This window comes from Epinephelus fuscoguttatus, linkage group LG13, assembly GCF_011397635.1.
Source record: "Epinephelus fuscoguttatus linkage group LG13, E.fuscoguttatus.final_Chr_v1".
NCBI lineage: Eukaryota > Metazoa > Chordata > Actinopteri > Perciformes > Serranidae > Epinephelus > Epinephelus fuscoguttatus.
In genome coordinates, this window is record NC_064764.1 from 20,594,746 (window position 1) to 20,622,054 (window position 27,309).

The 27,309-nt window shown below is 42.3% G+C and overlaps 1 protein-coding gene across 2 annotated transcripts in view; it reads left to right on the forward strand.

Annotated features, from left to right (window-relative positions):
* Window positions 1-26,843, forward strand: part of pkp4 (plakophilin 4) — a 119,310-nt gene extending 92,467 nt beyond the window's left edge. For both annotated transcript variants that reach the window (XM_049593329.1, XM_049593330.1), the window contains 12 exons: window positions 261-474; window positions 13,987-14,170; window positions 14,968-15,085; window positions 15,766-15,957; window positions 18,139-18,312; window positions 18,588-18,738; window positions 20,469-20,661; window positions 21,133-21,217; window positions 21,528-21,645; window positions 21,737-21,877; window positions 22,664-22,728; window positions 25,812-26,843. In XM_049593329.1, coding sequence (XP_049449286.1) covers window positions 261-474; window positions 13,987-14,170; window positions 14,968-15,085; window positions 15,766-15,957; window positions 18,139-18,312; window positions 18,588-18,738; window positions 20,469-20,661; window positions 21,133-21,217; window positions 21,528-21,645; window positions 21,737-21,877; window positions 22,664-22,728; window positions 25,812-26,057 — 1,881 coding nt within the window. In that variant the 3' untranslated portion in view covers window positions 26,058-26,843. The remainder of the gene's footprint in view (window positions 1-260; window positions 475-13,986; window positions 14,171-14,967; window positions 15,086-15,765; window positions 15,958-18,138; window positions 18,313-18,587; window positions 18,739-20,468; window positions 20,662-21,132; window positions 21,218-21,527; window positions 21,646-21,736; window positions 21,878-22,663; window positions 22,729-25,811) is intronic.
* The last annotated feature ends 466 nt before the right edge of the window (window positions 26,844-27,309 follow it).

Sequence of the window (27,309 nt, forward strand, 5' to 3'; positions counted from 1 at the left end):
TACGTTTCGATCTGCCCTCCAGATGAAAATGTTAATTTAGTCTTTTAACATCTCCTGTGGTGAAGGTTTTTTTTCTTTGGTCATATATTAGCATTACTTTTCCAAATAATTTGAATCTCAGTATGAATAAATCACCGTGCATAGATTCTCTTGTCACATGAATAAATACATGATTTTGCGTTCCGCATTATATAAGCTGAAAAAAATGCTGTTAGTGGTCAAATCCTTTTCACACCTGATCTCACTTACATTGTCCATAGGTGTGTCGACTGGGAGGAATAAAACATCTGGTGGACCTACTAGACCACAAGGCCCTGGAGGTCCAGAAGAACTCTTGTGGCGCTCTGAGGAACCTCGTATATGGGAAAGCTATGGACGAGAACAAGATTGCTGTGAGGAATGCAGGAGGTATCCCAGCTCTGCTCCGCTTGCTGAGAAAGACTGTAGACGCAGAAGTGCGGGAGCTTGTCACAGGTAAGTCAGCATGTGTGAAGGATATACTATGTGCTCTTTAAAACTGTGAGGTGAATTCTGAGCTTGAAACTTTCCCCCCTCATCTTTGAGGATGTGTGCTTGTGGTGTTCATACTCTCTCTTTATCCCTCCTTCCCACTGTTACATCCCTCCACATAGTGACGATAATGCTCCTCCATCTGGCATGAAGTGAAAGCAGAAGTACACTTCCTGTCATCTAGGGCAGCTTCAACCAATTATTGTTGTCATTATCGGTGAATTTAATTAATTTAAAAGAAACACTTCACTCATAAAATGTCCATTTGTATATCAATTGCTCACCCTGTGCTACGCTGAATTTGTGAAGAAAGGTTTTTTTTTTGTCACATGCCTCCATGGTGATGGAAGAATCCAAAAAAGGCAAACATTCTTGATGAATTGAAGTAAAAGGGGACCATTTTTAACACCAGAACTATATCAAAATATCCGTTTACAAACTCTCGCTTACCCTGTGCAGTATAATCCAAGTCATTTATCCAGCTGTATACACAGTACTTTCCAAACACATGCATTTATGCTGTGTAAAAAACTTCTCTAAGGGAGCCTGGACTAGAGCTGCCTTGCATTGAAAGGGAACAGTTGAGGTGGTTCGGACATCTTATTAGGCTGGTCCTGGGCCAGAGTCAGAGGTTTTCTGGGCACATTCAACTATTAGGAGAACCTGGGGTTGTTCCAGAACTTGTCAGAGGGATTATGTATGTCATCCAGGCTGGGAACGCCACAGGGATTCCCCAGGAGGAGCTGGAAAACATTGCTGGGGAGAGGTACGTCTGGAGTACCTTGCTTTGCCTACTGCCCCCATAACCCAGCCCCCGATAGGTGAATGAAAAGTGGATGCATGAATGGATGCATGGATGTTTAGAACAATGTCTGCATTTTTTCACTGCTATATTAATTTGAAAGGTCATGGAAAATTACTTTTTAGACTCCCTCTAACACAGAATTTAAGTAGCCATAAACTACAATGGACTTGATACTTACTGATGGTTACTGATAAACTTATGCTACAATTTTGTGACCTGTGCCACAAAACAACCTCTGTAGCACCAGTGCTGCGTGTAAAATAAGTTTATGTACAGCTCTATCAAGAATGTTCGCCACTTTTGGATTCCTAACTCACCATTGAGACAGGACAAATGGTCATTTTGTGGGTGAAATTTTACTTTGATCTATAAAATTTTCAAAAATATTGGAGAAAACACACATTTTGGTTTTCCAGATTTCAAAGTTACATCTCTGTATTTTTTCTGTCTTTTTTCAAACAGCAGGCCAAAATGCAAAGATATTAATTTACACTCATGCCAAGCAGATAAAAGCAGCAAATCTCTACATTTAAAAGGCTGGAATCAGAGAGTGTTTGATATTTTTGCTTGGTAAATAACTTAAAACAGCTATGAATGATATTTCTATTATATCAAAATCAAATGATAACGTGAAAACAATGGAACAATGTGAAGGGAGGTGCTTGTAGTGATGAACCTGCAGAGAGTTGTTGTCTGAATCTGCAGCCCCCCTCGGCTTTATTGAGTTTTGTGGCGAGTTTCAGCTCATTGTTTAGCTGTCCAGCCTGAAGCATTGTTGTTTGATTCAGTCTCACCCTGCTCATAGAGAATCACATCCTTAGGAGGACTGTCGTGGGGTTACAGCAGGACAGGAACATTGTCTAGGAGGTGTTGAATTATTAACCTGACAAACCTTGAGGAGTTTTAGGTGGGGTTGTTATTCTACAGTGATGGTTTGGTTGCTTATGAGTCTTGAATGTGGCTCATGGTTACCTGGTGCTGCCCGTCATGGTTAACAGTACAATGTTGCTAGTAGAGATTACGCGTGAATTAAGATACTCTGACTAAACAGTTTAACAGACTGCTTACTGTCATTTACATAATTAAAACTGTCATAGAAACTGAGTCATTGAGGCCTTTCCTTAAGTTGCCGCCACTGCTGTCACTCCTGCTTATGATATATGCAAAGAAATGAAACCACATTTCCACAGGATTCATATGCTTTTATTACTGAGGCTGCGGAGAGATTTAGCTCCGTCTCTGTCTGAAAACAACTGTTCCTGACAGTCTGCTTGTCAGTCTCCTCCTCTCTGTGTAGCTCAGTTGTATTTGTGTGTTGTCTAAGCTCTGCAAACAGCGTATAAATCCATGTTGTTTAGGATCAGGGTGGAGCACTACAGAAATAAGCAATCCAAGACATTTGGCTCCCAGGTGGCTGAGTCAGCTGCTTGAGCTCGAATCCAGCCCTCGCTCTAATACGGTCTCGGGTTACAGTCCAGCGGTCCTCTGAAGGAAAACAATACAGTCAGAGTACGAGCTCAACAGATTGAAGGAGATTGTATTCAGTTTCCTGTTTCAATTAACTGCCTGTTTACTTTGTATAATACATAAACAAAGGATCAACATTTCCAAAGAGCACGAGTATAATTTGTCTTCTAATTTGTGGTCTATGTAGTGAAGTAAACTGGAGTCAGTGGCTGAAATTCCTTTCATTGCCTTCATTCCAGGGCTGGGTATTGGTGCTAAATAACATTATCACAATAACTGCTTCCATACTGATAGATATTTTTCACAATATAGAATTTAATAATGCTGCAAGTTTAAGGAGTATCCTGATAATGACTGAAGCCTGATGGAACCACTGGATTCATTAGTTAAACTTTAACATATGGTTCATTTAAAATAAAGTAGAATAAAATAAACATTAACCGAGTTCAGCAATGGGTTGCCCACTTCATGTAAAATTCTGCCTTGGAGGCTTTTCCACCTTAACCAGATCACAGTTCTCTGATATAACAATGAATACTTACTGTGAGCATGTTCAAAGATATTGAACATTGTGCAAAATATTGACAATCGGCAGCATCACTTCAAAAGAATCTGTATCAGGAAATGTCTGGATAAATGCACATGTAATGACAGTGAGAAGTAGATTGACTGAATGTGGAAAAACTGAGACATACTGTTGAATTTGCACCTTATTTCTTAAGACATCTCAGGCTGTTTTGTCAAAGGATGAACGTCTACCGGATGTACCTGTAATTCTTCACACAAAAAAAGGGAAAAATATTGGAGCTGATGTCACTTATAGATTATTGTGCAATGGCTTTATTGGTCCAGCCCATCCAAGATTATATTGTGCTGTATGTGGCCCATGAACTAAAATGAGTTTGCACCCCTGGTTTAGAAGATATTTTATGACAATATATTGTAAAAACATCTAAATGTAAACATTTATCTTAACAAAAATGCCACATTTCTTCAAGTTGTGTTCGACTTCTGTGGGTGTTTGAAAAATTTCATACTGTCTCCCTTTGGTTGCATTTATGGATAATGAGCGTTTTCTTCACTGACGCAAGTAAAATATCCTGAAGTAGAGAAAGGCAGAGAAAGAGGCAGCAGACTGGCTCTGATCGTGTTTATTTCTGCTGTGTGACAGGCTCAATTTATATCGAGAAAAACTGTCAAAGTTTATCATCTTTAAAAACAATTTTATCGCGTCCACTATCAAGATCGTTTTATCACCTAGCTCCACTTGGCACTCAATACCTTTAAGGTATCTACTGAATAACCCAGAACCAAATAGTATTGAAACTTGTTCAGTCAGATTAAACCTGCATTCGATCCTTTTTGTATCCACATTCATAACAAAATGATTTTATGTTTGGTATGCAAGCATTCTTTGATTTAATGCAATGTTTGATTGGCTCACTACCACAGCAGCTACAACCTATACAGTCTGTGTGATGAAGTCAAACGTGGTGTATTTGACAGAGTTGGCAGTTCATCATGCAGGGATGCCACCAAAACAACGTATGGCTGTACTACTCACCTGTGGTATCTGGTGGTGTTTTGCCCTCAAAAGGTTGTACAGACGTTTTGCCCAACCAAGTAAGTAGCTTTAATGTGGGCTCTGTTTTTAAGTTTTTCCCCTTTCATCCACCAGCCTGAGAGCCTGCTGCGGCTAATTGGTAGCACAGACTCCAGGATGGGGAGCAATTAGAAAAGGTCAGAAGTGCTGCATCACCTCTGGTTAATTACGGCTGATGAGAACAATCCACATAAAGAGCTTTCAGCTGGATGACAAGGGCATCCCACACTGAAGCTTTAAGGGGAGCAGACACAAATCATTCACTCACCAGCAGCTCCTTTCTACATGGGAGCTGGTGAGGAGGCCAGCCAGGTGTCAGAACTTAGTGTCGTAATTCCCATTCAGCGGCTCCGTCTCGGCTCTGCTGGGAGGTCCAAGTGTCACCTGTGCTTCATTAGAAGTAGCTGCAACGACAGGCCACCCCCTGCTTCAGGTCAGAGGTCGTGTTGTGGGGACACACAAAGGGATACCTGCCTGGTCTCCCAGCAGCTGTTGTGGTTCTTGCTCTGTTCTGAAACAGCCCCACAGATTGGCCAAAGGCCAAACCTCAGTGCACTGTCATTGTTGTTGTTTTATTGTTTTTTGCCTGTTTTCTTCCTCCGGCAAGCACTTTGTAACCTTGTTAAGAAAAGTGCTATATAAATAAAGTTTATTATTATTATCATAAGCTGCGGTACTGCAGACATCTGAAACAACACACACACACAATGTTTTGTTCCTCTTTGTTAGATATTGCCTTGCTCCACTTGGCTTTTCTTTCGCAAACTCAACTCCACTCTTTATCATGATTTCATTGTGTTTGAGCTTTGGAGAGTCTGTATGTTGCCCTTAGTACGACAGAGTGTATTTAAAGGTAATTCTTTATTCTTACAGAAAAATATTTTTGTCATATAAAAGGAGTCACTCATACAGGAGATGATTGATTTGGCTGGTATACACTCACCGCTTCATCTAAACTCCTCATCTGCTGCTAGAAAAGACAAATCTCTGGATCTAGTTTGGTTAGGCAATAAACAAAAGAAATCCCTTATCTCCTCTTACATATAAAAAAGAACTCAAGCTAGTGTTATTCAGTGTCTCCCCCTGTACTGCTATCGCCTGCAACTTCACTGCCGTCATACTGAAGTTTGTATTGTCTTTGTTTCTGTTATTACTGTAATAACTCAATAACTTCCCATTCTGCTGTGGGGATTACGAGCTGCAGCAAGGCTACTGGTATTTTTCCATCATTCTGTATTTGATGATATTTGTGAATATGCCAGATTCCATTACATTTGGAGTTAGGTGCACTTTAACAAAATGGCCAATTCTGTCAGATTAAAACTTGTTTTTATAGCTCTAAATCTGCAGACCTACATATAAAACAATGAAAGATAAAACAAAACACAGAGTGAAGACTTTATATTTTAACACTTTCCTGTTCTTGTGGGATGTCAAGCTCAGCTCACATCCCAGCTACATCAGCTGATCTCAAACAGCCAATCAACTGATGAAGCAGCTTATTGATGGAAGTCATTGATGCTGCTCTGTGCTGTTCCGGGGTGGTCTTTGATGCTGCTCTCCCTGCCTCAGGCTTTCCATGTAGGCACATGGAAGGGCAGGGAGGTTTGCTCTCTCTGCCTTAAGGCTTTCCACGCAGGCGCATGGAAGGGCAGGGTAATTTGGGCAGAGAGGTGTGCTCTCTCTGCCTTAGGCTTTCCACGTAGGCGGTGGAAAAGGCTTTCTGCATGGGCCTGAGATGCAGAGAGGCCCCAGAACAGAGCCATTTCAAGGAGTTTTCTTTGACCAAAGTGCTCCTGACTGAACTGCTCTTAATGAGACCAGATATTATTTGATCCAATCAACACATCAAAAACAAATATGTAATACTCTATCTATTCAACAGTTTTGAATATGCCTCCACGCTGACAATAGCAGTGGCCAGAGGTGTTGCGTTTTCCTGTTGTTCGTACATACATGCGTCCTATTCTCGTGAACGTGATAATCAAAGAACACCCCTGGGGAATATCCTCAAATTTGGCACAAATGTCCTCTTGGACTCAATGAAGAACTGACTAGATCTTGGTGGTTTCAGGTCAAAGGTCACTGTGACTTCACAAAACATGTTTTTGGCCATAACTCAAGAATTTATGTGCTAATTATGACAAACTTTCACACAAATGTCTAACAAGTTTAAAATGATGAAGTGATGACATTTTATATTGAAAAGGTCAACGTCACTGTGACATCCCAGAATTCTGCAAGAACACTTTTCTGGCCATTATTTGACACCATATCTCAGGAACAGAATGGGAGACATTCAGTCAGATACTGAATTAGTGACACTAATCTTGAGTGTCCATCTTGAAACTGTGCTTGTTTTATAGATTTTCTGTGCTGCCGGGTTAAAAATGTTTCCGAAGCATCCATGTTTTAGCATTTGTAGCTTCTTTGCAGCATCATCCATATCTGAAGCACTGTCTACTGACACAACTTTGTTTTCTATCCTGTTCCTGTGTTAGTCCACCAGAAGATCATTGGTTTTGCTGATACTGAGCTTCAGGTGATTGTCGTTACACCATGTGGTGAAGCTCTCTATCAGTCCTCTGTACTCTGCTGTAGTCTTTATGTGAAGACAGTATGTTTCTCTCTGGAAATTATTCACTGGGATCATATATGTCAATATAATGATGACTACCATTTTGCCAAAAAAATACATTTAATACATTTTATTAATTTTCTTTAAAATGTTCACTACGTATTTGAGTTGGGACAAACATGGATGGAAACTTCGACTTGACTGGTTGGTGGAGGCATACAACTGCAAGGCGATGATTCTAGTTTTTTGAGTTTATAAAACTAAACTTTTGTCTTTGTTTTTTTGGTGAAACTTCTTCCACTTTACACAAAGATGAACGGATTGGCACCAGCACACAGAGTTGCACAGCGTTGGCATCGATTGCTGTGTTTATTAAGTTTGAGAACAAAGAATGAGGAGGTTAGGACCTTTGATCAAATGAAAAATGAGAAACTGAATTTGATCCAAAAATAAATCCAGTTATAGCCGTAAGCAGCAATGCATCAGCTTCCACTGTGTGGGGGAGAAAATGAGAAACGCCCACTTACCCAAAAGTACACACCAAGCTGCTTGTCTGAGGTTTAGTCGATGCTGCATTGACAAGTTTCCAGTTCAGCTCTCAAAAATTGAAAGGTTAATAAATTGGGCAGTTTTTTGAATGATCAGCAGATTTTCATGGAATGAACTAAATGCCCACCCAGTTACTGCACCTGACAGAGTCAATGACATACTGACCTGTGGTTTAAGAGAAAAAGATCAGCGGAGCCAGGAGGCAGATATTTTGGGAACAAACCAACAAAAGATCAATTTAGTCCGTGTATCTGGAAGAGATAGTTTCAGGTTGTGTTTAGCCTTAGAGGGGGGCCCCGGTGCTCTGTCCAAATGTGCTGTTTTATCATGGTCTTCTTGAACCACTCTTAGTCTGGCCCCTCCCCTGGGACCACTTTGCCTTGGGAGACCCACCAGGGGCTATTAGCCCCAGGCAACACAGCTCCCAGGATCACAGGGATACACAAACCCCTCCACCACGTTAAGGTGGCGATTCTTGGATTCTTTGCGTCAAAAAGGGTCAGTTGAGGTGGTATGGGCATCTGATCAGGACGCCTCCTGGGCGCCTCCCATTGGAGGTGTTCCAGACACGTCACACTGGTAGGAGGCCCAGGGGTAGACCCAGAGCAGGGATCACGTATTTCATCTGGCCTGGGAACGCTTAGGAGTCCCCCTGGAGGAGCTAGAAGGTGTCTCTGGGGAGAGTGATGTCTTGAATGCTGCCCCTGCGACCCGGCTTCGAATAAGCGGTTGAAAATGGATGGATGGATGGATTACTATTCAAGATATAAACTTTGAACAAAATGTCAAAGGATGAGTGAAGACCTTGACTTGAACACAAGTTATATTCACTGAGTCTTCACTCTGTTAAACAGCCTCGTCCTGCATTAGAAAAGTGTGCAGGTAAAACAGTCCAAGAGCAGTGGTGCTACTGTTATTGTTATGCAGACAGAGTGTTGTACTCTTTGGTACTCTTTGATAGCCAGGAGTGATATGTCTTTATGAAAAAATATAATCAAAACTATCTGAACAAAAGTCAAAAAAGAGAAAAATGCTGGATGAAACACCAAATCCTGTTTTGGAACAGATACAAATTTGTTTGAAAGCGAAAATGCCAAAAAACAAATCTGGATGAAATACGCCATCAGTGTTCTATATGAGTAATTCACCCAGCCTTATTCATGCCACTGTAAATCTGTTTAGGAATTGTCTTTATATGCTCGTAATATGAACAAGTGTGTCTAATAAAAAGTTGCACCCAGCACTGAAGGGTTTTGATATGCTTTGCAGGGGCAGTGTCAGCCTGCAGTATTGTTTATGGCAGAAGAAAAGCAAATACTGAGGTGTAAAACAAGAGCAAGATGCCACAAATTGATGACATTGATTTTCTACACACAGAACATGGTAATGGTTGTGGAGAACGCCAAGTGTGCCACGCACTCAAACAGCAACAGTCAGCTACAAACACTCAGTAGGTGCATTTACATGGACATTAATAACCTGTTCATGAGGCTTATCCCTGTTAGGATCATATTCAGGATGTGGTGTTTACTTGAGCACAGAGAAATCAGGTTATTGATATTCCTCGTGCACATGAAAAATACCAGTAACCTATCAAAAATTATTGCAGTCTCTTTGTGTTGGCATTGTGCAATGATAGATGAGAGCGACAGCAAATACAGAACACTACTCTGTATGTTTAATACCAATTCACAACTTAACTGATATTTTTTTTCTCTGCTCCGATCGCCACCAGCTCTCTGCTCTGAGCGCATCCATGTCTTTCTCTTTCTCTCAACCACACACACTCTACTTCATTCCTCGCCTTATGTTATTCCTGAAAGCAGCTATGCTACTCTTGTAACACAGTCTTCCACACTAATGCCAGCCTGCCACTGTCACTGTCACCGCATAGGACAGGGGAGCAGTGGAAAAAGATTCGCAGCAGCTTTTGTAACTGAAAGACAAAACTCTGTTCCTTCATTGCTCCAGAAGTGAGACGCTGTCGCTGCTGGCATTTTTTTTTATTTCTGTTACATCACTTGGCTGAAGCCATGCCAGTGCAGGTAGTCGAAGGATCTAAATAACGAGGATAAGGAACATTATCCCAGTTTCTTTAAAAGTGCTCCAGGTAGCATATTCGGGTTTCTCATAAAGAGGATAAGAGCTTATTTCGGTTTCTGAAACAGGATATGGTGTCTACAATACGATAGTCTGGCAACCTGTCCAGGGTGTACCCCACGTCTCGCCCATTGTCAGCTGGAATAGGCTTCAATCCCCTGCGACCCCTAACAGGGTAAGCGGTTACGGTAAAATGAATGAACGGGTTATTCGTGTCTATGTAAACACACTGGATGATGGCCAAATGGTACTGACACCAGACTGACCATGGACTCAGCTGGTGGACTCTGTGTCTCAGTGCCCTTAAGGCACTGCAGTACTCTAAGAGAATTGTTTCTGAGATAGTCAGACAATTTAGGAAACCTGGAGAGCCTCTGAGGACAGAGACTGTCTGAAATATGTGCCTCTATCTCTACCCTCTCTATGACAGCCTGCTCTTCACCCTGCCTTCAAGTGTGGCCAGTCGGAACAACAGAAAAACACGTTTGCCTTGCGACGTGATTGGACAACATGTTGTACAAACTACTTCTCTTCTAGCATGACCCAGTCTTTAGACTGCAGTCATTAGAATACAATGCCTTCTGGCCATTTAATTCCTGATCAGTGATCTTTTGTCATTTTTCCTCTCTGTATCACATCAAAGCCAGAGAGCCTTCCTCAGCTGAGCTACTTCAAGTCAGGAGAAATATCCATCCAGTTTTCAGTTCACTTAGCTTTTGGATCAGTGATTCAGCAGCAATTAGAGTCATTCTAACTACGTTCATAGTATATTTATACTTTTTTTTTTTTTTTTCTATTTAGCCTTCCTCTCCTCGAGCTCTCTGGAGTATAGCTCTGGGTGGACTATTGGCCCTGGTGTCACAATAGTGTTTACACTGGGTCGGTGTTTTAAAGTCAAGCCAAAGCACCTGAAAACATGAGCAGAGAATACAGTTTAGGGCTCTGTTCACACACATACACTCACAGGTCTGCTAAATCTGACTGTTAGATTTGACTTATTGCCGCTAGTGTTGCACCACTGACAGCATTGTCAGTCACACCTCAGTGAATTCGCCTGTTGATTTCTCCAACATGCCGCTGCCTCCACAGGACCACTCGGAAATCCTGCAGAGAATCTTTCATTTCTACAAACTGACATTAGAGCAGGTGTGGAGGAATTTGCCGGAGAGAGAGTGGAATTGTGTGAGTTAAAGGGCCCAGGGAAGTTGGTCAGCAGGCGTGAGAATTTATGTGTTATCACTATATTAGCGGCCCTATTTCAGGGCAATCCTTGTGTGTCTGAGTATCCCGTGAGAAAGGCAAACAGAGCTGAATGTGCTTACGCAAGGAGCAGAGCTCGATCACCACAGAAGGAATTGATTGAAATGTATCCCACTGCCTGAGTAGAGCGGAGACGTCAGCCCCACCTGATGCTAGGGTTTCGGCATGCAGCCCCTCACACACTGCTGGCAAGCGCTGACAAGAAGCACATGCTGCATGTTAACCATCGAGCGCCAAGTATCGCTTAATTCTCAGCTTTGTCTTGACATTTTGTCAAAATAAATATGAAAGTGAAATTTAACTCAAGGATTTTAATGGGTTTTAAAGCACTTTGATGTAGTGTTAATAAGGTTAATAGTAAGTGAAATGGCTGTTTTATAAATGTCTGGAAGAGACACTGCTTGGCAGACACATATCCGTCTATATAGCTTCTTGCCAGCAGCTTGTCTGAATTGGGCTCCTGGGGTGTATTATAGACTATTATCGTCTCCATTGGTTCAATTAGAGAGAGGGAGGGAAAGCGTGCTGAGAGGAAATAAAAAGTGAGCTTAAGAAAGAAGTGAGGAAAGGCAAATCATTATTTTCGACCTCTCCCACTGAGGTGTCCTTGTATACCAGGTATAGATACACCACTGGTGTAAGAAAATATCAATACACTTAAATATCACAATGTTATGTTTTGTGATCCTCTATTGATTGTCATAAACACTATCTATTCTTTATGCCTCTGTGTCTGTGATAGCCGTGGCCAGAGGCACTGTGTTTCCAGTTTGTCCATCCATCCATCACATTCTTATGAATGAGATATCTTTGGACTGCACTTCAAATTTGGCACAAACATCCACTTGGACTCACCAATGAACTGATAAGATTTTGGTGGTCAAAGGTCAAAAGTCAAGGTCATTGTGACCATGACTGATCACAATACCTCAAGAACACCTGCAAGGAATTATTTTCCTTGATTTTTTTCTTGGACTCAAGGATCACCTGGTTGGATTTTAGTGGTCAAAGGTCAAGGTGGCTGTGACTGTCTCAATCTCCTGAAAACAATATCTCAAGAACGCCTTGAGGGAATTTCTTCAGATTTGGCACAAACATTCACTTGGCTCAAGATTTTAATGGTTAAAGGTCAAAAGTCAAGGTCATTGTGACCATGTCTGTCTCATTCTTGTGAACATATATCTCAAGAACACCTTGAGGGATTTTTTTTGTTTGTTTTTTGTTTTTGTTTTTCAAATTTGGTGCAAAACATTGGCTTGGACTCAAGTGTGAACTGATTAGATTTTGGTGGTCAAAGGTCACTGTGACCTTGCATCTGTGTCATTCTCCTGAATGCAATATCTCAAGAAGGCCTTGAGGGAGTTCCCTCAAATTTAGCACAACCGTCCACTTGGACTCAAGAATGAACTGATTAGAATTAGGTGGTCAAAGCTTAAAGGACAAGGTCACCATGACCTTACAAAACTTGTTTTTGGCCATAATGTGATAATTCTTACGCTAATTATGACAAAAAGTCCCATAAATGTCTAAAAGGATAAGATAATGACATGATGACATTTTATATCCACAAGGTCAAAGGACAACTTTACTGTGACATCATAATGTGCAGAAACACTTTGCTAGCTATTACTCAGTGTAATATTTCAGGAAGAGAGGGGGAGACATCTGGTCAGATACTGAATCGAAGACACTAATCTTGGGTGCCCACCTTGAAGCTGTGGTGATGGTAAAAAATCTTCTGTGCTGCCAGGGGGGAGATGTGTGTAAAGAATCCATGTTTGAATGGACATGGATGTAAAGTGTAAGTGCAGCTTGACTAGTTTGCGGAGGAAATCACGTCACAGCTCTTGCCCACATCCAGGCGCAGTCTCGCTACCTCTTCCTCTCCTTGTAGTTCTCTTGGAGAGTCTGCTTGCTCACGGTAGCATCAGCTCTAGCCTCCATCTTTACCACCTGCGGCACAGCACCCTCCAGTGTTAATAGGCTATTACTTGTGACGTGTCAACAGTCAGATAGTGCTGTGGGCAGGACTTTAAGCAAAACTTTAGAGAAGTGACTGCAAACATAGAGGGGCTGCATCAGTGCCAAAGTAGCACATTTTTCAGTGTCATTTCATCACTGTGCCGTGATACATATCATATCACGAGATTCTTAAAAACACCACCCTGAGAGACACACACACACACACACACACACACACACACACACACACAGAGCTCTGTGTAGTAAATTGCCCTGATGTGTAGGTCATGTGGTTTGTTCTGCATTTACAAACCAAGGTCAGAAATTGTAGAGCAAAAACACTGAACACAATCATGATGTATAAATCATGAAGCAACCACATTTAGACCACTAACACACATGCAGACTGTACATGCTCTCTGTAGTTTTGTTGCAGCAGCATTTTTTCGAGTATGTATTTAGCCCAGCGTCTGTACAGTAGGCTCCAGCTCGTGCAGCATTAGCCTCCTCCAAGTTTGCTGGTTCCCTGTACAAGTCAGCTTGTGCCCCAGTATAAGCCTAGCAGCAAGAGGCATCTAATTAGAAGAACATGCTACATGCTGGCTAATCCTTGACAGATGCAGCATCAAAGGCTGCCAAGACTGTGAATGATTATCAGTGGTTACCAAAAGTATATTTGAATTGAGTGAAATGATGGCATAATTTCGAAGGCCTTTACATTATTTATATTTCATTTCAAATAACTGAGCCTATGCCATATGGATCTCCGCCCCGTTCTCTTTTTTCCCCCCGTTTCAAGCAAATAATCTTCACCCTGAGGATATTCTGCCCAGATGAAATTTGATGTGAATGTCTGATGCCTTGATGCTCGAGCTGCTGTTTCAGTTGTGGAGAGGAGTATTTTTTCACTTGTGTGTGTGTGTGTGTGTGTGTGTGTGTGTGTGTGTGTGTGTGTTAGTGTCTGTTTCTGCTTGTTTGTGTATATTTTGCTCATGGACACACACACACACACACACACACACATAGAGCTATTAAAAGCCAGAGTTGCTGGTGTCTCCGATGGGCTACCCTAACTGCACATGACAGCTGACACAAACAGAGGTTTGCGTGCCTGTTTTCTCAATGCCCGTGTTGGCGTGCGTGTCTCCGCAGGGGTGCTGTGGAACCTGTCGTCATGTGACGCCGTCAAGATGACAATCATTAGGGACGCCTTAACGACTCTGACCAACACTGTGATCATCCCCCACTCTGGATGGAGCAGCTCCACCTTCGATGACGACCACAAGCTGAAGTTCCACTCTTCCCTGGTGCTGAGGAACACCACAGGCTGCCTGAGGTAAAACCACCTGATGAGCACACTTGGCTCTAGCACCCCTGTGTGGACATTTGGCGCTATTACATCTAGTGGGGAGAATGAGCTCATAATGTTGGCTCCTCTGTAAATTGCATTGATAATGTTGCCTTAATTGGAGTAACCACCTACAAACAAACACAACAAACTTCAGAGGGCAGTGTACAGACCACCGAAGAGTAACATTTACATGGTTAATAATATCAGATGTTTGTTATGTCATAAATAATGATTTTAATACAACATCAAAGGGAACAAACTCTGGTAGATGTGCATATTTTAGTCAAACAGCTTTTATACTTACCTTTCTTTGTTTGAAAGTCATCATCATTTCATTACAGTCGATGATGTAATCTTCCCAGCTTCTCTCCCGGGGCATCTTCCTTTGATGACATTGTGCATGTTGAGTTTAGCCTTTAATTGGTAAAAGCCAGTCGATATGAGAGTGTGTGTGTGTGTGTGTGTGTGTGTGTGTGTGTGTGTGTGTGTGTGTGTGCACATACATGCAAAGATGTTGTTTTTGTGTGTGTGTGTTAGCACACTTAGTTAGTTCCTTATTTACTCAGCAAAGTGCTATAATGACTTCAGTCAGACCACACACACACTTCATACATAATGGATGGTGTATTGGGAGGGCAAAACCCACATTACACATTCAAGTGGGACACACAAACACACACACACAGCTGTCATTTGTGTATTTGCACATTTGTTTGTTGAGCAAAGCCTCAAATCAAGTCCTAATTTATTTGCGCGTGCGTGTGTGATGTGCTTTTCAAAAGGAACCTGAGTTCAGCTGGTGAGGAAGCCAGAAAACAGATGCGCGTCTGTGAAGGACTGGTTGACTCACTACTCTACGTCATCAAAGCCTGCGTAAACACCTCTGACTTCGACAGCAAGGTACGCACCAAACACCCACACATGTCTACACACACACACACTTAGCCAGGAGGAAAACATGCTGCCACATGATAAGAGGCTCTGGGGAAAAAAATCCCACTTAACCCTGTTTGAATCATTTCATTGCCTTTGTCTGAATGACCCAAACAGCATCCAGCAGGAACTATTTCATGTGCTTTATCACCCAAAGCACAACTCACATATGCATGACATCCAGAACCCGATAGACGAGCAGCGCATTGACCTTGTATATATTATGGCAACGGTAGAAATGAAATCAGACCTCTCAGACATGCATCTGTGCTCTGTAGAAGACATAAAAAGTCAAGTGGCTCATCCGTAAAGTGGAGATGGCGTCCCCTGGGAATCGGCCCCTTAATTTTGTCTAACATATATGCTCATTGACATTCTGTGAGGAAGAGCCTGCGCAGAACTCAAACAGCGTGCAATAAAATCCATTTGCTCTGGTCTAGATATTCCTTCTAACTGGAGACCCTTGGGTTCCATAACGAATTGATTTGTAACGCCGCAAATAGCAGCCCTGTGTACCACACATCGGCTGTGGATAGTGTAGCGCGCTGCACAGAGTTTATTGTATTGTAGCTTTTGTCATGGTGATTTAGAAAGTCACCGCTATAACTACCCACCCAAACCCCCCGTCTCCCTCTGTCTGCCATCAGATTGTGGAGAACTGTATTTGCACTCTAAGGAACCTGTCATATCGTCTGGAGCTGGAGCTGCCGCCATCCCGACTCATAGGGGGACAGGAGCTCGACGGCTTACTGGGAAGCGAGTCGCCCAGTAAAGAGGTGGATTCCAGCTGCTGGGGCAGGAAGAAGAAGAAGAAAAAAAAGAGCTTGCAGGAAGACACAGTGAGTGTGCTGCTTTTTAAGTCGAGGCTCAGTTTGAAGTTTTAATCGTCCACATTTATACAATAGGTATGTCAACATTAATGGAGCTTTGATGTTTATGGATTTTTTACAATGAAGTGCTGCCGGAATGAGTCCTAAACCCAGAAATGAGGTAGTGTTTTTGCAATTCCGGTTCCCTTGTGTCGAAGTCAGTGTTTTTTTAAGGGTGTTTGGTCAGATGTCTGAAATAAGGTCTGTTGTAAACACAAGCTTAAAGAGAAACTCCAATATTTTTGAACTTGGATCCTATTTCCCCATGTTTTTGTGTCTAAGTGATGAATGGAGTCGACAGTTTTTGAAATGGGTCCAGCATTGAGAGGGACCACTGCAGCCACAGCAGCAAAACAGGACGCAATGTAATCTCAACAGGAAATTATGCACCATCAATTTATGTCCCCAAAAAGTGCTTCATTTTTCAACTGACAGACTCAGATTATTATTATAAGTGTCTGACATCAAAGGAGTGCTGGGAGGAGTTTGTTGTGTTGAAGTATAGAAAGCATAGCTTAGAGTTATGTAAAAGATTTTCAACATCATGGTTGAATATTTAGCTTATTAAGAATATGTAGACTTTCTAGCCCAAATGTTCTGGCACTGCCCAAGAGTCACAACATGCTGGCAAAATATTTTTCAATTGCTATCGGACGTTCCAGGTAGACCTGTTGATCCTGATCCACTGACCGCACTCTTGTGTTAACCACCTTCCAACATAATATGATGTTGTTTGTAACCATACTAGCACATAGATTGACATTATTAACTTGGAAGCAAACGCAGGCTCCTGCCCATTCTGCCCTGTGAAGGATGTGATGTACCACCTGCATTTGGAAAAGATAAAATTCTCTCTAAGAGAATGTGAAAACAAATTCTACCAGATCTGGCAACTCTTTTAAGCATAGTTTAAGACAAATGCACTAAGCTCTTCCCCTAACTAGCCCAGTTCAAATGACACAAAACATGGTCAAACTGACATCCTTCTAAATCCTCCCATTTTCCTCCCATATTTTAATTTCTTCAGTTATTATCATTTTTATTTATCCATTCATTTTCTCTTTTTATTGTTTCAAATAGAGCGATAATTTTTTTCTGTTATTATGCAAACTCATGTCTTTTTCTATTCATGTATGACAAATCACCCTTTAGAGTATTTTTGATTTTTGACTTGTTGAATATTTTCTGTTTTTTTCCGTCAGCAATTCTGTTTTCACTTTTATACTACCACCACTGTTGAACTTTGAAAACTCCAATAAAAAGAGTTTAAAAAAAAAAAAAAAAGTAGACTCTGACAATGTTGAAAAGTCTCCAAAATTTCAGAACAAGACCTCTCCTTGAGCGAGACTTTGTTGCACACACTAACAAACAGACCGGATTAGTGGAGCATGTCAGTCGCAAAAACAAGCTGCTTTAGGAGACGTAAATTGATGTGCGCAATAGTCCCTAGGGATTACACTGTAACGTGTTTTGCCACTGCAGCTGCAGCGGTCTCTCACAATACTGATCCGGTTTTAAAATTATTGTCTCCATTAGTCACACTAACATATGATAATAGGGTCCAGGTTAAAAAACACAGAAGTTTTCCTTTAAGAAATGTTCACGTTTTATTCTACGACATTTGTGAATTTTGAAGCATTCAGATGTCTCTGAACAAGTGGTTAAATGAGACTATGGAGGTTGTCGGGGACATTAAACGTCTTCATGCCACATAAGATTAGTGGTGGTCACGTTAAAGTCCTACAGCTTTGGTGTAGTTTGTTTACAGCCTAACATTAGCCCTTTACTTTACTAGTTGTGTTCATTTGTGGTGATTACCTTGCTGAACAAATCATATAAGTATCATGAATTTTGTTTGCTGCAGAGTTTATTTTCTGCAATAATCTAAAATCTAGTGGAAAAATCTCATCGGCAATTGTTGAGGGAACCAGAGCGATGTTTACCTCTGGGTTGGCCCACCAAAAAACATCATTCCTGCAGCACTTTATATAATTGGTCAAACTCCCCATGACAGTCCCACACAAACCTCACAACTGCTGCACTATCATCTAAATGTTTATTTCTGTAATTTTATGTATTGCTGTTGTAAACAAAACAAAAGCATTAGAGCCTGTATTTACGCCTGAGTAAACTCTGTGGTTGGTTGTTCAGTGGGACGGTGTGGGACCCATTCCCGGCTTCTCGAAGTCCCCCAAGGGGGCAGAGATGCTATGGCACCCTTCGGTGGTGAAGCCTTACTTGACACTGCTGGCTGAGAGCTCGAATCCCGCCACTCTGGAGGGCGCAGCTGGGTCCCTTCAGAACCTGTCAGCCGGCAACTGGAAGGTACAGCATGTCTGTGTATCTACGTACACACAAGTACACACATCTTTGTTTTTATACACTGTTAAATATGATATCCTCAGAGACATAGCATCTATTCCACTGGTTAAAAAGGATTTAACAGTTCAGCGCCTCTGTGTCAGTCACAGCTGACGTCAGTTTCACACTTGGAATCACACACGTTAATCGCACACCTCAAGACCATCCATTTTCCCGCGTGGTGTCTAGACCCTTCTGAAGGTTTAATGCCTTTTGTGTGTGTGTTTCTGTGTGTGCAGTTTGCAGCATACATTCGTGCAGCAGTGCGTAAGGAGAAGGGGCTGCCCATCCTGGTGGAGCTGCTGCGGATGGATAACGACAGGGTGGTGTGTTCGGTTGCCACTGCTCTGAGGAACATGGCGCTGGATGTCAGGAACAAGGAGCTCATAGGTCAGTCACACTGTGGATTCTGAGAATGGTACACAGACATGAAGATCCTGAACACTGTTCTTACCTTAGCTTTGTTCTAATAAACAGTGTAGCTCATGTTGCACTCATAAGCCATGTTGTAAATGGGGGTAGCTCCTGGACTGTATAATAAAGATAGACAGCATGACAGCTTTCCAGAAGTGAAGCCAGAACATCTCAATCGCCCCCTGGTGGCTGGCTGTAGTACTGGTTATTATTCCTACCCCTTTTCTGTTAGCTGCTGGGACATGGGCCAAACTAAAAACTCAAAGTACACGTCAAATAATTTCTCCCCATACATGGTTTCTGTCATGAAGAGAGATGAAGACTTATTGCCAAAAAAAAGGCATAAGTGATCCTGGTCCAGGCACTCAAGATGGTTTGAAAATATAAAAGGCCTTTATTTCAACAGGCTAGAAGCATCACCACACATCATTTTAGGTAGAACTTATCACACTGATGTATGTAAGTGTTCATTTTTTGGATAAAGTTGGTTTCAGTTAGTGATTTGATGCTTCAAAAGGGGAGTTGAAATCGTGATTGACAGCTGTGGATGTCAACTGTTGTGCTCCCGATGAATGACGCTGCTCACAGTTGGTCAGAAGAGTGTTTGGGCGGGAGCTCGATACTGTGGAGATCGCCGCTGCGTAGACTCTTGCTTCAAATGACGTCACCAGCGCAAAATGGCAGCAGCCGTATCCAAGATGTTTTGGCTTCATTCTTGTACAGTGGGAGGAAGTGGAGACACGTTATCCACTTTTATAAACAATTTATAGTTTAGTTTGTTAACCTGCATAAATGCAACATAAAACATTAATATAATATGTTGAGCATTACATTTACTTGACCTAACTGCTTAGTAAGGACGTATAAAGGATTTATAGGGAGGAATATACACTAGGATCCTTTGGAAACTGGCACAATACGTATCAGAATTATACTGACACACAATAGGCAATGCAAGACATACAGTATGGTGGACATTTGAGCCTATATTAGTGTGTGTATTCAACACATTACATCCCAGAACTGCGTCACGCCTTGCATGATAGAGCTATATATGTTTCTTATTATTACTATTAAATGCAGAAGCAGGAACAGCGCATTTTGTGAACATCTTACTGGTTATTCTTTTTCATTTCTCCTCTCACTCCAGCCATTTTTGTTCCATGAAACAGTCTCATTTAATGAAAACCAAGTTTTTATGTGCTCTCTGTGTGGAATTAATGAGGAGTTACAGTTCCAGCAATGCAGGGGTGACGCCTGTAGGCAGATGGGGGAGGAGCTGCAGTGTTGTGTTTAAGGTGCTTTTGTGTGTGTGTGTGTGTGTGTGTGTGTGAGGGAGAGTTTATGCTGCATGTATTTAGGTCCTTCAGCTGGGCTGCTCTGCTGAAGGAGAAATGGGAGAAACAATCCTTTTTGTAACACCAGGATGCTCACACACCGACGTCCTTGTGATGATAACGCAATGTCATTTAGGAAAACTGCCTACCTCACTGCAGCTCCAGCACCATGAATATATCATTCATGATATAGAAATAATAGAATGTAGTTTAGGTCACAGTGGCAGACATCCACTTATACATTATGCAACGTGTAAAAATAAATGCAGCGAGAGTCTATACATCTTCTCTCTGTGCATACGCTCCTGCTGTACGGCACATCATAATGTGTGAGCTGCACGTCTCACTCCCCCCCCTCCTTCCTCTCAGGGAAGTATGCAATGAGGGACCTGGTCAATCGTCTCCCCGGGGGGAACACCACCCTGCTGTCAGATGAGACGGTGGCGGCCATCTGTTGCACCCTGCACGAGGTCACCAGCAAAAACATGGAGAACGCCAAGGCCCTGGCCGACACGGGCGGCATCGAGAAGCTGGTCAACATCACCAAGGGCAGAGGAGACAGGTGGGCCACAGCAGCATGTATTTGTCTCGGTGCTTTTAGTGAGGGTGCAGAGTACACACCGATGTAAACCTGCTAACATGTGCACATGCTCAAATGCACCGCTTGGACACACAAACAGCCATATGTGGCCTGCAGGCTGGGCTGTACAGACCATCATGGAGTTTTACACAAACACTTACACATCTAAGCGCACACACACACAAATATTTAAATGCTCAGAGAAGGAGAAGCGGTAGCCGCAGGGAAGGTGGTTTTGTGTGCATTGAGGTTTCATGTCCCAGTGGAATGATGGACCAGCAGCTATTTCTAGCCTGCTATATATTCAGTAATGTTCCAGGTTACAACACTCTGAGGACACTCTCTGCCTTCAATCACACTGTCCTGTGATATTTACAGCGTGAATTAAAATGAGGTCAAAGTGATTGGGATTACTCAAAAGAATACATGTTTATGTTTTTGTTTGTTTTCCAGGTACTCTATGAAGGTGGTTAAAGCAGCTGCGCAGGTGCTGAACACACTGTGGCAGTACAGAGATCTGCGTACCATCTATAAGAAAGTAAGAGCGTGGGGATTGATGACATGATGGTACAGTTAACAGTCGCCCATCTAATTTTGTCAGTGCACAACACATGAATAGCCTGTTTTTAATGTCTTTAAATGTAAGGAAAACAGAGTAACATGTTTGGATTTTAAAAGAAAAAGACATGTCTCATACATATTAAAGGGTAAGAAGATAAATCATAAAAGTAACTGTGCCTTTGTATCGACTTGGGCTTATTGTGGACCACACAGCAAAGGATTGGAAAGCAAATTTTACAAAATCCAGCACTGCTCTGCTTCTAAAACCACCACATTTCCCCTCACAGGATGGATGGAACCAAAACCATTTCCTCACCCCAGTGTCAACACTTGAACGGGACAGGTTCAAGTCCCAGCCCACCCTCCCCACCACCACCATTCAGATGTCCCCAGTGAACCACCCTGGTAGGCTCCAGTTTCACGAAAACAGACTCATCCAGCGAAACAGGAAAACCTCTGGAATTTATTGTTGAAATGTGTTTCTCTCTCTTCACAGCTGCCAGTGCCACGTCGTCTCCTGCCATGCTGGGCATCAAAGAGCATAGAGACACTATCAGAGACTACCAGAGAGCGCAGTCAACTATGCAATTTTATAACTACCATGGGGACAACAGTATCCATAAAAACCAGTATACAGGTACTCAAACAATGCAATGAAAGTGCATACAGTTTGCATATTAGCAGTCTTTTAACCCAAATTCAAGCAGTGTCCACTATCTGCAGCAGACTGTGATCACAGGCTGCCCTGTGGTCCTCTCTGTGCAGGGCTTTATCTGTTTTATCCCTCGTAACGCTCCAAGCAGATTCCATGGCCGGTCTCGTCTCCCTGCCAAGACAGTCCTCTCTTATCGTCCCCTCTAAAGCCTGCCAGCCCGGAGACGGCCAGTCATTTCAATTCAGAGCGCTTCAGAGCCGGTCTGCACGGCAGTAAAGCGAACCAGCCAGCCAGTGGTGGACACTCTACAATGGCGGCATTGTTAGCAGGCCCAAGTTGCAGCATGCAGACAGGGGTAGTGAGTGGGTAACCAGACATACACTACTGCCAGACAAGAGCTCTTGCCAGCCTACGCTGGCTGGCGGGAGCAGGAGGAGGGCAGAGTAAACAACATGAGCCGCAGCCTCAACAGTCCACGCGTTACACAGCGAAATGGAAATTGAGTTTCAGGATTCCACCGGTCGGATAAAGTGCCAACAAAAATACCCATCCCATGGGCTATGCAAACAGCAGAACAGCAGTAGCCAACTCCATTATTTGGTGTTATTTCTCTCCCCAGCACAGCGAAGCACTTCTTGATCCTGCTCTATCTAAATACAGACATTTGCCCTATGGGGATGTGCAGACTTTTTCACTGATATGAAATGAAGTGTATTTGCATCAAGTCCCACTGAATTGCTCTTTTTATTTCATTTTATTTTTTTCAAGGGTCTGGAAAGCCTTCTTCATATTACTACTCATCCCCCACAAGAGAGGAGCCCAGAAGAACACAGGTGAATATAATCATTCTGCTTCACAGGCTCTGCATTTTTTATCTGCTCCTGTTTGTCTGCTCTGATTCAAAGCTGCCGCTGTACCCAATGAGATCATTTCCAAAACACAACTTCACTCTGGATTTACCTTTTTAGTTTGGTTTATTCGTGCAGAATATTTTCGACACACAGCGCTGCGCAGTCACTTATAGAGACACACATTTAGGCATAGGTATAGATTTCGGGGGGGTGCAGGGCACTCAACCCCCCCCCAATATTTAGAAGAATGAAAAAATGAAAGTAGCAGAGACTTAAAACAATTAAATGAATTTAATCTCTTGACTGTTAATTGTTTTGATGATCTCGTTTCGGGCTTACTTGGTTTCATTATTCATAAGAAACTTTAGATTTCATCCCACCTTTGAAAACCAATGTTTTCTTCTAGGAAGTGTTTGATAGTAATGGTACAAGGCCCCTGTTTGAGATCCCTCCACCACGCTGTATAAACCTGGCGAGGACGACCGGCTCTTCCGCCCCACTTGACTAATACAAAGAGACTGACGCGTATTCCGCTGCGGATAAATGGCGATGCTGGGAATGACCCAGCACATCAGCTATTGTCTGAGCGAGAGTGAATGTGACTGCTGGGATTGGGATGGTCTGGGCGCGTCTCAGGCACCTGTCACTGCGGGACACATCCATGTGTGCCCATTCAGATAACAGGCACAGTGAGAAGGAGGCGAAGGGGAGGAGGGGGAGCAAAAGAGAGAGTTCTCTTGTGTCCTTCATCCCATCACATTTAGACCAGTTAATGTACGAGGACAGTCATCAGCCCATTTATTTCAGACAAATTCCATCTATCTTGTGGATTTCTACCCTTTACCTTGCAGCAGCTCTCTGTTGCATTAGTGCTACAGACGTGTGGGCTACAAGGTGATTGATTAGCTTACTGGCTTTAAAAGAAACCTGCAGTCATACAGAGTGCGTTTTGCTGAATCTGCTGAGACGTTAGTATATGTTGCTCCATTTTATTACCATCAAGTGGACGATGGTAATAAAGCCTTTCTATACTTGGCAGTGTTGGGAGAAGTTCTCAGATCCTTTAATTACAGGAACACTTTGTCATTTTGGAAACGAAATAGTCTGGTATATAACTCGCCTGTAAAACCACATCTTGATGTTTAACACCTTGGGTATGAATATTGAATTAAAGGAGATATTATATGTTACTGTGGGAACTTTAGATGTGCTGGTAGGCAGATTTTGTGACTATAGGACAGAGCCAAGCTGCTGTTTCCCCTTGTTTCCAGTCTTTATGCTGAGCTAAGCAAACCTCCCGCTGGCTGTAGTCTTGTAGTTACCAGGCAGACATTAGAGTGGTATCAATCTTCATATCTGTGCTTTTTTACTTTAAATGCAGCATGAATGAAAACTGGAATCTGCAAAGTAGCCACTAACTGATTCTCATGATATCACTTAAAAATCAGGTGGAAAACCATCTTGTACATGAGATTTAGGGCTGCACAATATGCAAAAAAGATCATATTGTGATTATTGTGACAGATATTGCAATATGAGTCACAGTGTGAGTGGGAATGATAATGTTTGCATTTCATTTTCAGTGAAGAGAGTAAAACAAAATGATAATGATGTCATTTTTGCTGGGGTCTGCACCAAACAAGCATGTTTCCTTAGAATTTTGTCTAGAATTTGATTTCTATTCCGGGGCATCTCTGTAGCACCACAATGCTTCATTTTTGATGGTATATGTTGTTGTGACACATTTTGTCTTTATCAAATAATTGCAGCTCCTGTGATTTGGATATTAAGTGGCATGAAATAATACAGAAATTCAAAGCTGTACTTGTTAAATGACCTTTGTCTTTTTTCGTAAACAAGTCATGAGGTGTTTTGCCACTGGCTTTTTATATGAAGCAGCAGCATTGGATAATGGTTTGGTTTAAGTTAAAGTAACATTTTAAAACTGCGTTTTTTGGGCCCTCAGATTCATTGTTTTCATTGTAAACGCACGGCAGGGGTGCTCAAACACCAGACTGACGCTGTTGTGGTGTGCAGCTGTTCCCGAGCACCTATTTTTCAGGGTGCAACGGCTGCACCCTGAGATAAACTGCGTTCAACTTTTGGAACTCAGCAGCGTGCAATGCGTGTCATGTTACGACAACCAATCACAGCTGACCGATATCTTTCCCTTCATCCGTTAATATCAGTGTGTGATAAATACAAAGAAGAAGTTGTTGATTTTAGCGCAGAGCTGCCAGAGCTTTACATCTGTCCCACTGACGATAGGCCTACACACTTATAATCAGCACCTGGAAGAAGATCAGCTCTGCACTCAGGATTTCAAGTTAATAGGCTTTGATTTGATGCTTGTTGAGGCTGCTTAGTGACCTTAGATGCAACCTGCTGCCGCACTCTAGAAAGCTGGCACAGGAAAGGCACAATAGTAGCACCTAGCCACTGACCTTAAAGAGGGGGGCCTTTTTGGATGCTTGGGGTTGCGCTGCTTTGTGCCGCTAGTGGCACCCTTGATGGTTGTGCCCCTTGGTACATGGGCTGTCTGCTTCCAGATTTGAAACTAGACCAACTTGGCAGCCTGCTTGGACATTTTCACATATTTTATGATTTTATGTGAAGTGAAAAAATAAGCCATGCAATTAATGAAATTGTCTTCATTTCAGATCGATGGTTAGTTTTAACGTATTTTTTTTTTTGCAGGAGTTTCCAGAGGTGGCAAGTCGCACTGGATGCCCCTGATTTGCATATAGTAGCCTAGATATAACTCTACGGAAATGAGGAGTGGTTGCCCCATCTTTTAAAACACAGTGCAGTGCTACCAGAATGCATTGCAAGGCTGCTTGCTTAGACGATGAATAGGAAGCGTGAAATGACACATACGATGAGGCTGACATCAATGAGACCCATCTTGCCACTAACATTAAAACTAAAGAGTATCAAAAACAGGATGTAATTCCACGATCTGACTCCATTTCATGAGGATTATTACCTTAAACACAGCACTTGAGTGAATGTAGTTCCAGTGAAAATCATTTCATCATGGTCCTACCTGTCTCTCTTCCTTGCAGCCTATGTATTATACAGAGGAGCCGGGCAGGAGGAACTACGACACGTACAGAATGTACCTGCAGCATCCCCACGGCTATGACGACCCGTACTTGGAGGAGGTCATCACGTACCCGCCCACAGTCGACTACAGCTCCCAGCCTCACGGACTGAAATCCACCACCAACTATGTGGACTTTTACGCTAGCACACGGAGGCCTTCCTACAGGGCAGAGCAGTACCCCGGCTCCCCTGACTCCTGGGTATAGGTCTGGAGATGCTCCTGACGCCCCGTCCTCAGCCTGCAGCGGAGGCGAGGAGCCCGCGGGAGCACATAACAACCGACAGACTTTTTTCATGAACTTGGCTTCATAAGTGTGTTTGTTTTCAAGTGAATGTGTGTGTGTGGAGGGGGAGTTCACCTGAGCGATGGCAGATGGAAAGATGGAATGTGCCAAAGAAGGAAATCAAGGAATGTTTTTCTTTAAGTTATTTTTTATTTAGTAGAAGAAGATGGAATCATGCTGGGGGCCTGTTGAGGGATGAAACCCCACACTACAGCGAGGAGACGTGCGTCCTGCTCTGTCTAGATGTTAGTTTTATTTTTCTTTATGAAACTCTTAGCTGTGATAGCATGGTGAGAGGTGTGAGTCATGTGAGCGAGGGTCTGCGGTAGGAGTCAAGATGGGAAATGTGTATGTGCTGAAGCCAAAATGGATCATGAACTCATATCTGTAAAAAAAAAAATCAAACAAAAAAAACAATAATAGTAAACTAATGATGTTAGATTGTACAGAGGGGTCAAGTTGTATCTGTACTTAATGTTGAAGCTGTGTAATGCCATGGAGTCTTGTACATTTCTTTCATGTTATTGTAAATACAGAAAAAAAAACATGTTACCTGGTTTACACTCATCAGCACTGGTTAAAAAAAAAGAAACTTGTGCCATGTTAAATCTCTATAGATATATAAATATATGAAGAAATATGTGGACAAAGATGGCATCATTACACAACCATGCTAAAATAATAAAAAGGTCAGTTTTGTTTTTTAAACTTGTCGTGTAATTGGATTTGTTTTTCAAACATATCTTTCACACTCGCTGTTTACTACCATTTTCTACGCACACAAACAGAAACAAGTGTGACAAATCAAAGTTTCCTCTTGTTTATAGTGTTTTCTCTGCAGCTTCCTGTGGGTTTCATTACACTGTGTTCACACAAACACAAGTGGAGGGAGGCCAGCTTCCAATAAAACTGTTTCATAGGTCAATACATTATTAATGAGTAAATCCAGGTGAGCAGATGATGATTACCTCTTGCCACTAAGTGCAAAGTGCTGGTGTGGACTATATATGTATCAGTGTGTTGGAGATTGACATTTGCTTCTCTTAAAACAGGCTTCAATCACTAAATGTTTCCAGTTTTGTAAAGACGGACAATCACTATACTGAGGTAAAAATAGACAAAAATATACTCTGTGATCCCCAACCTCCACTCCCCTTTATGTTGCAGTGCTGAA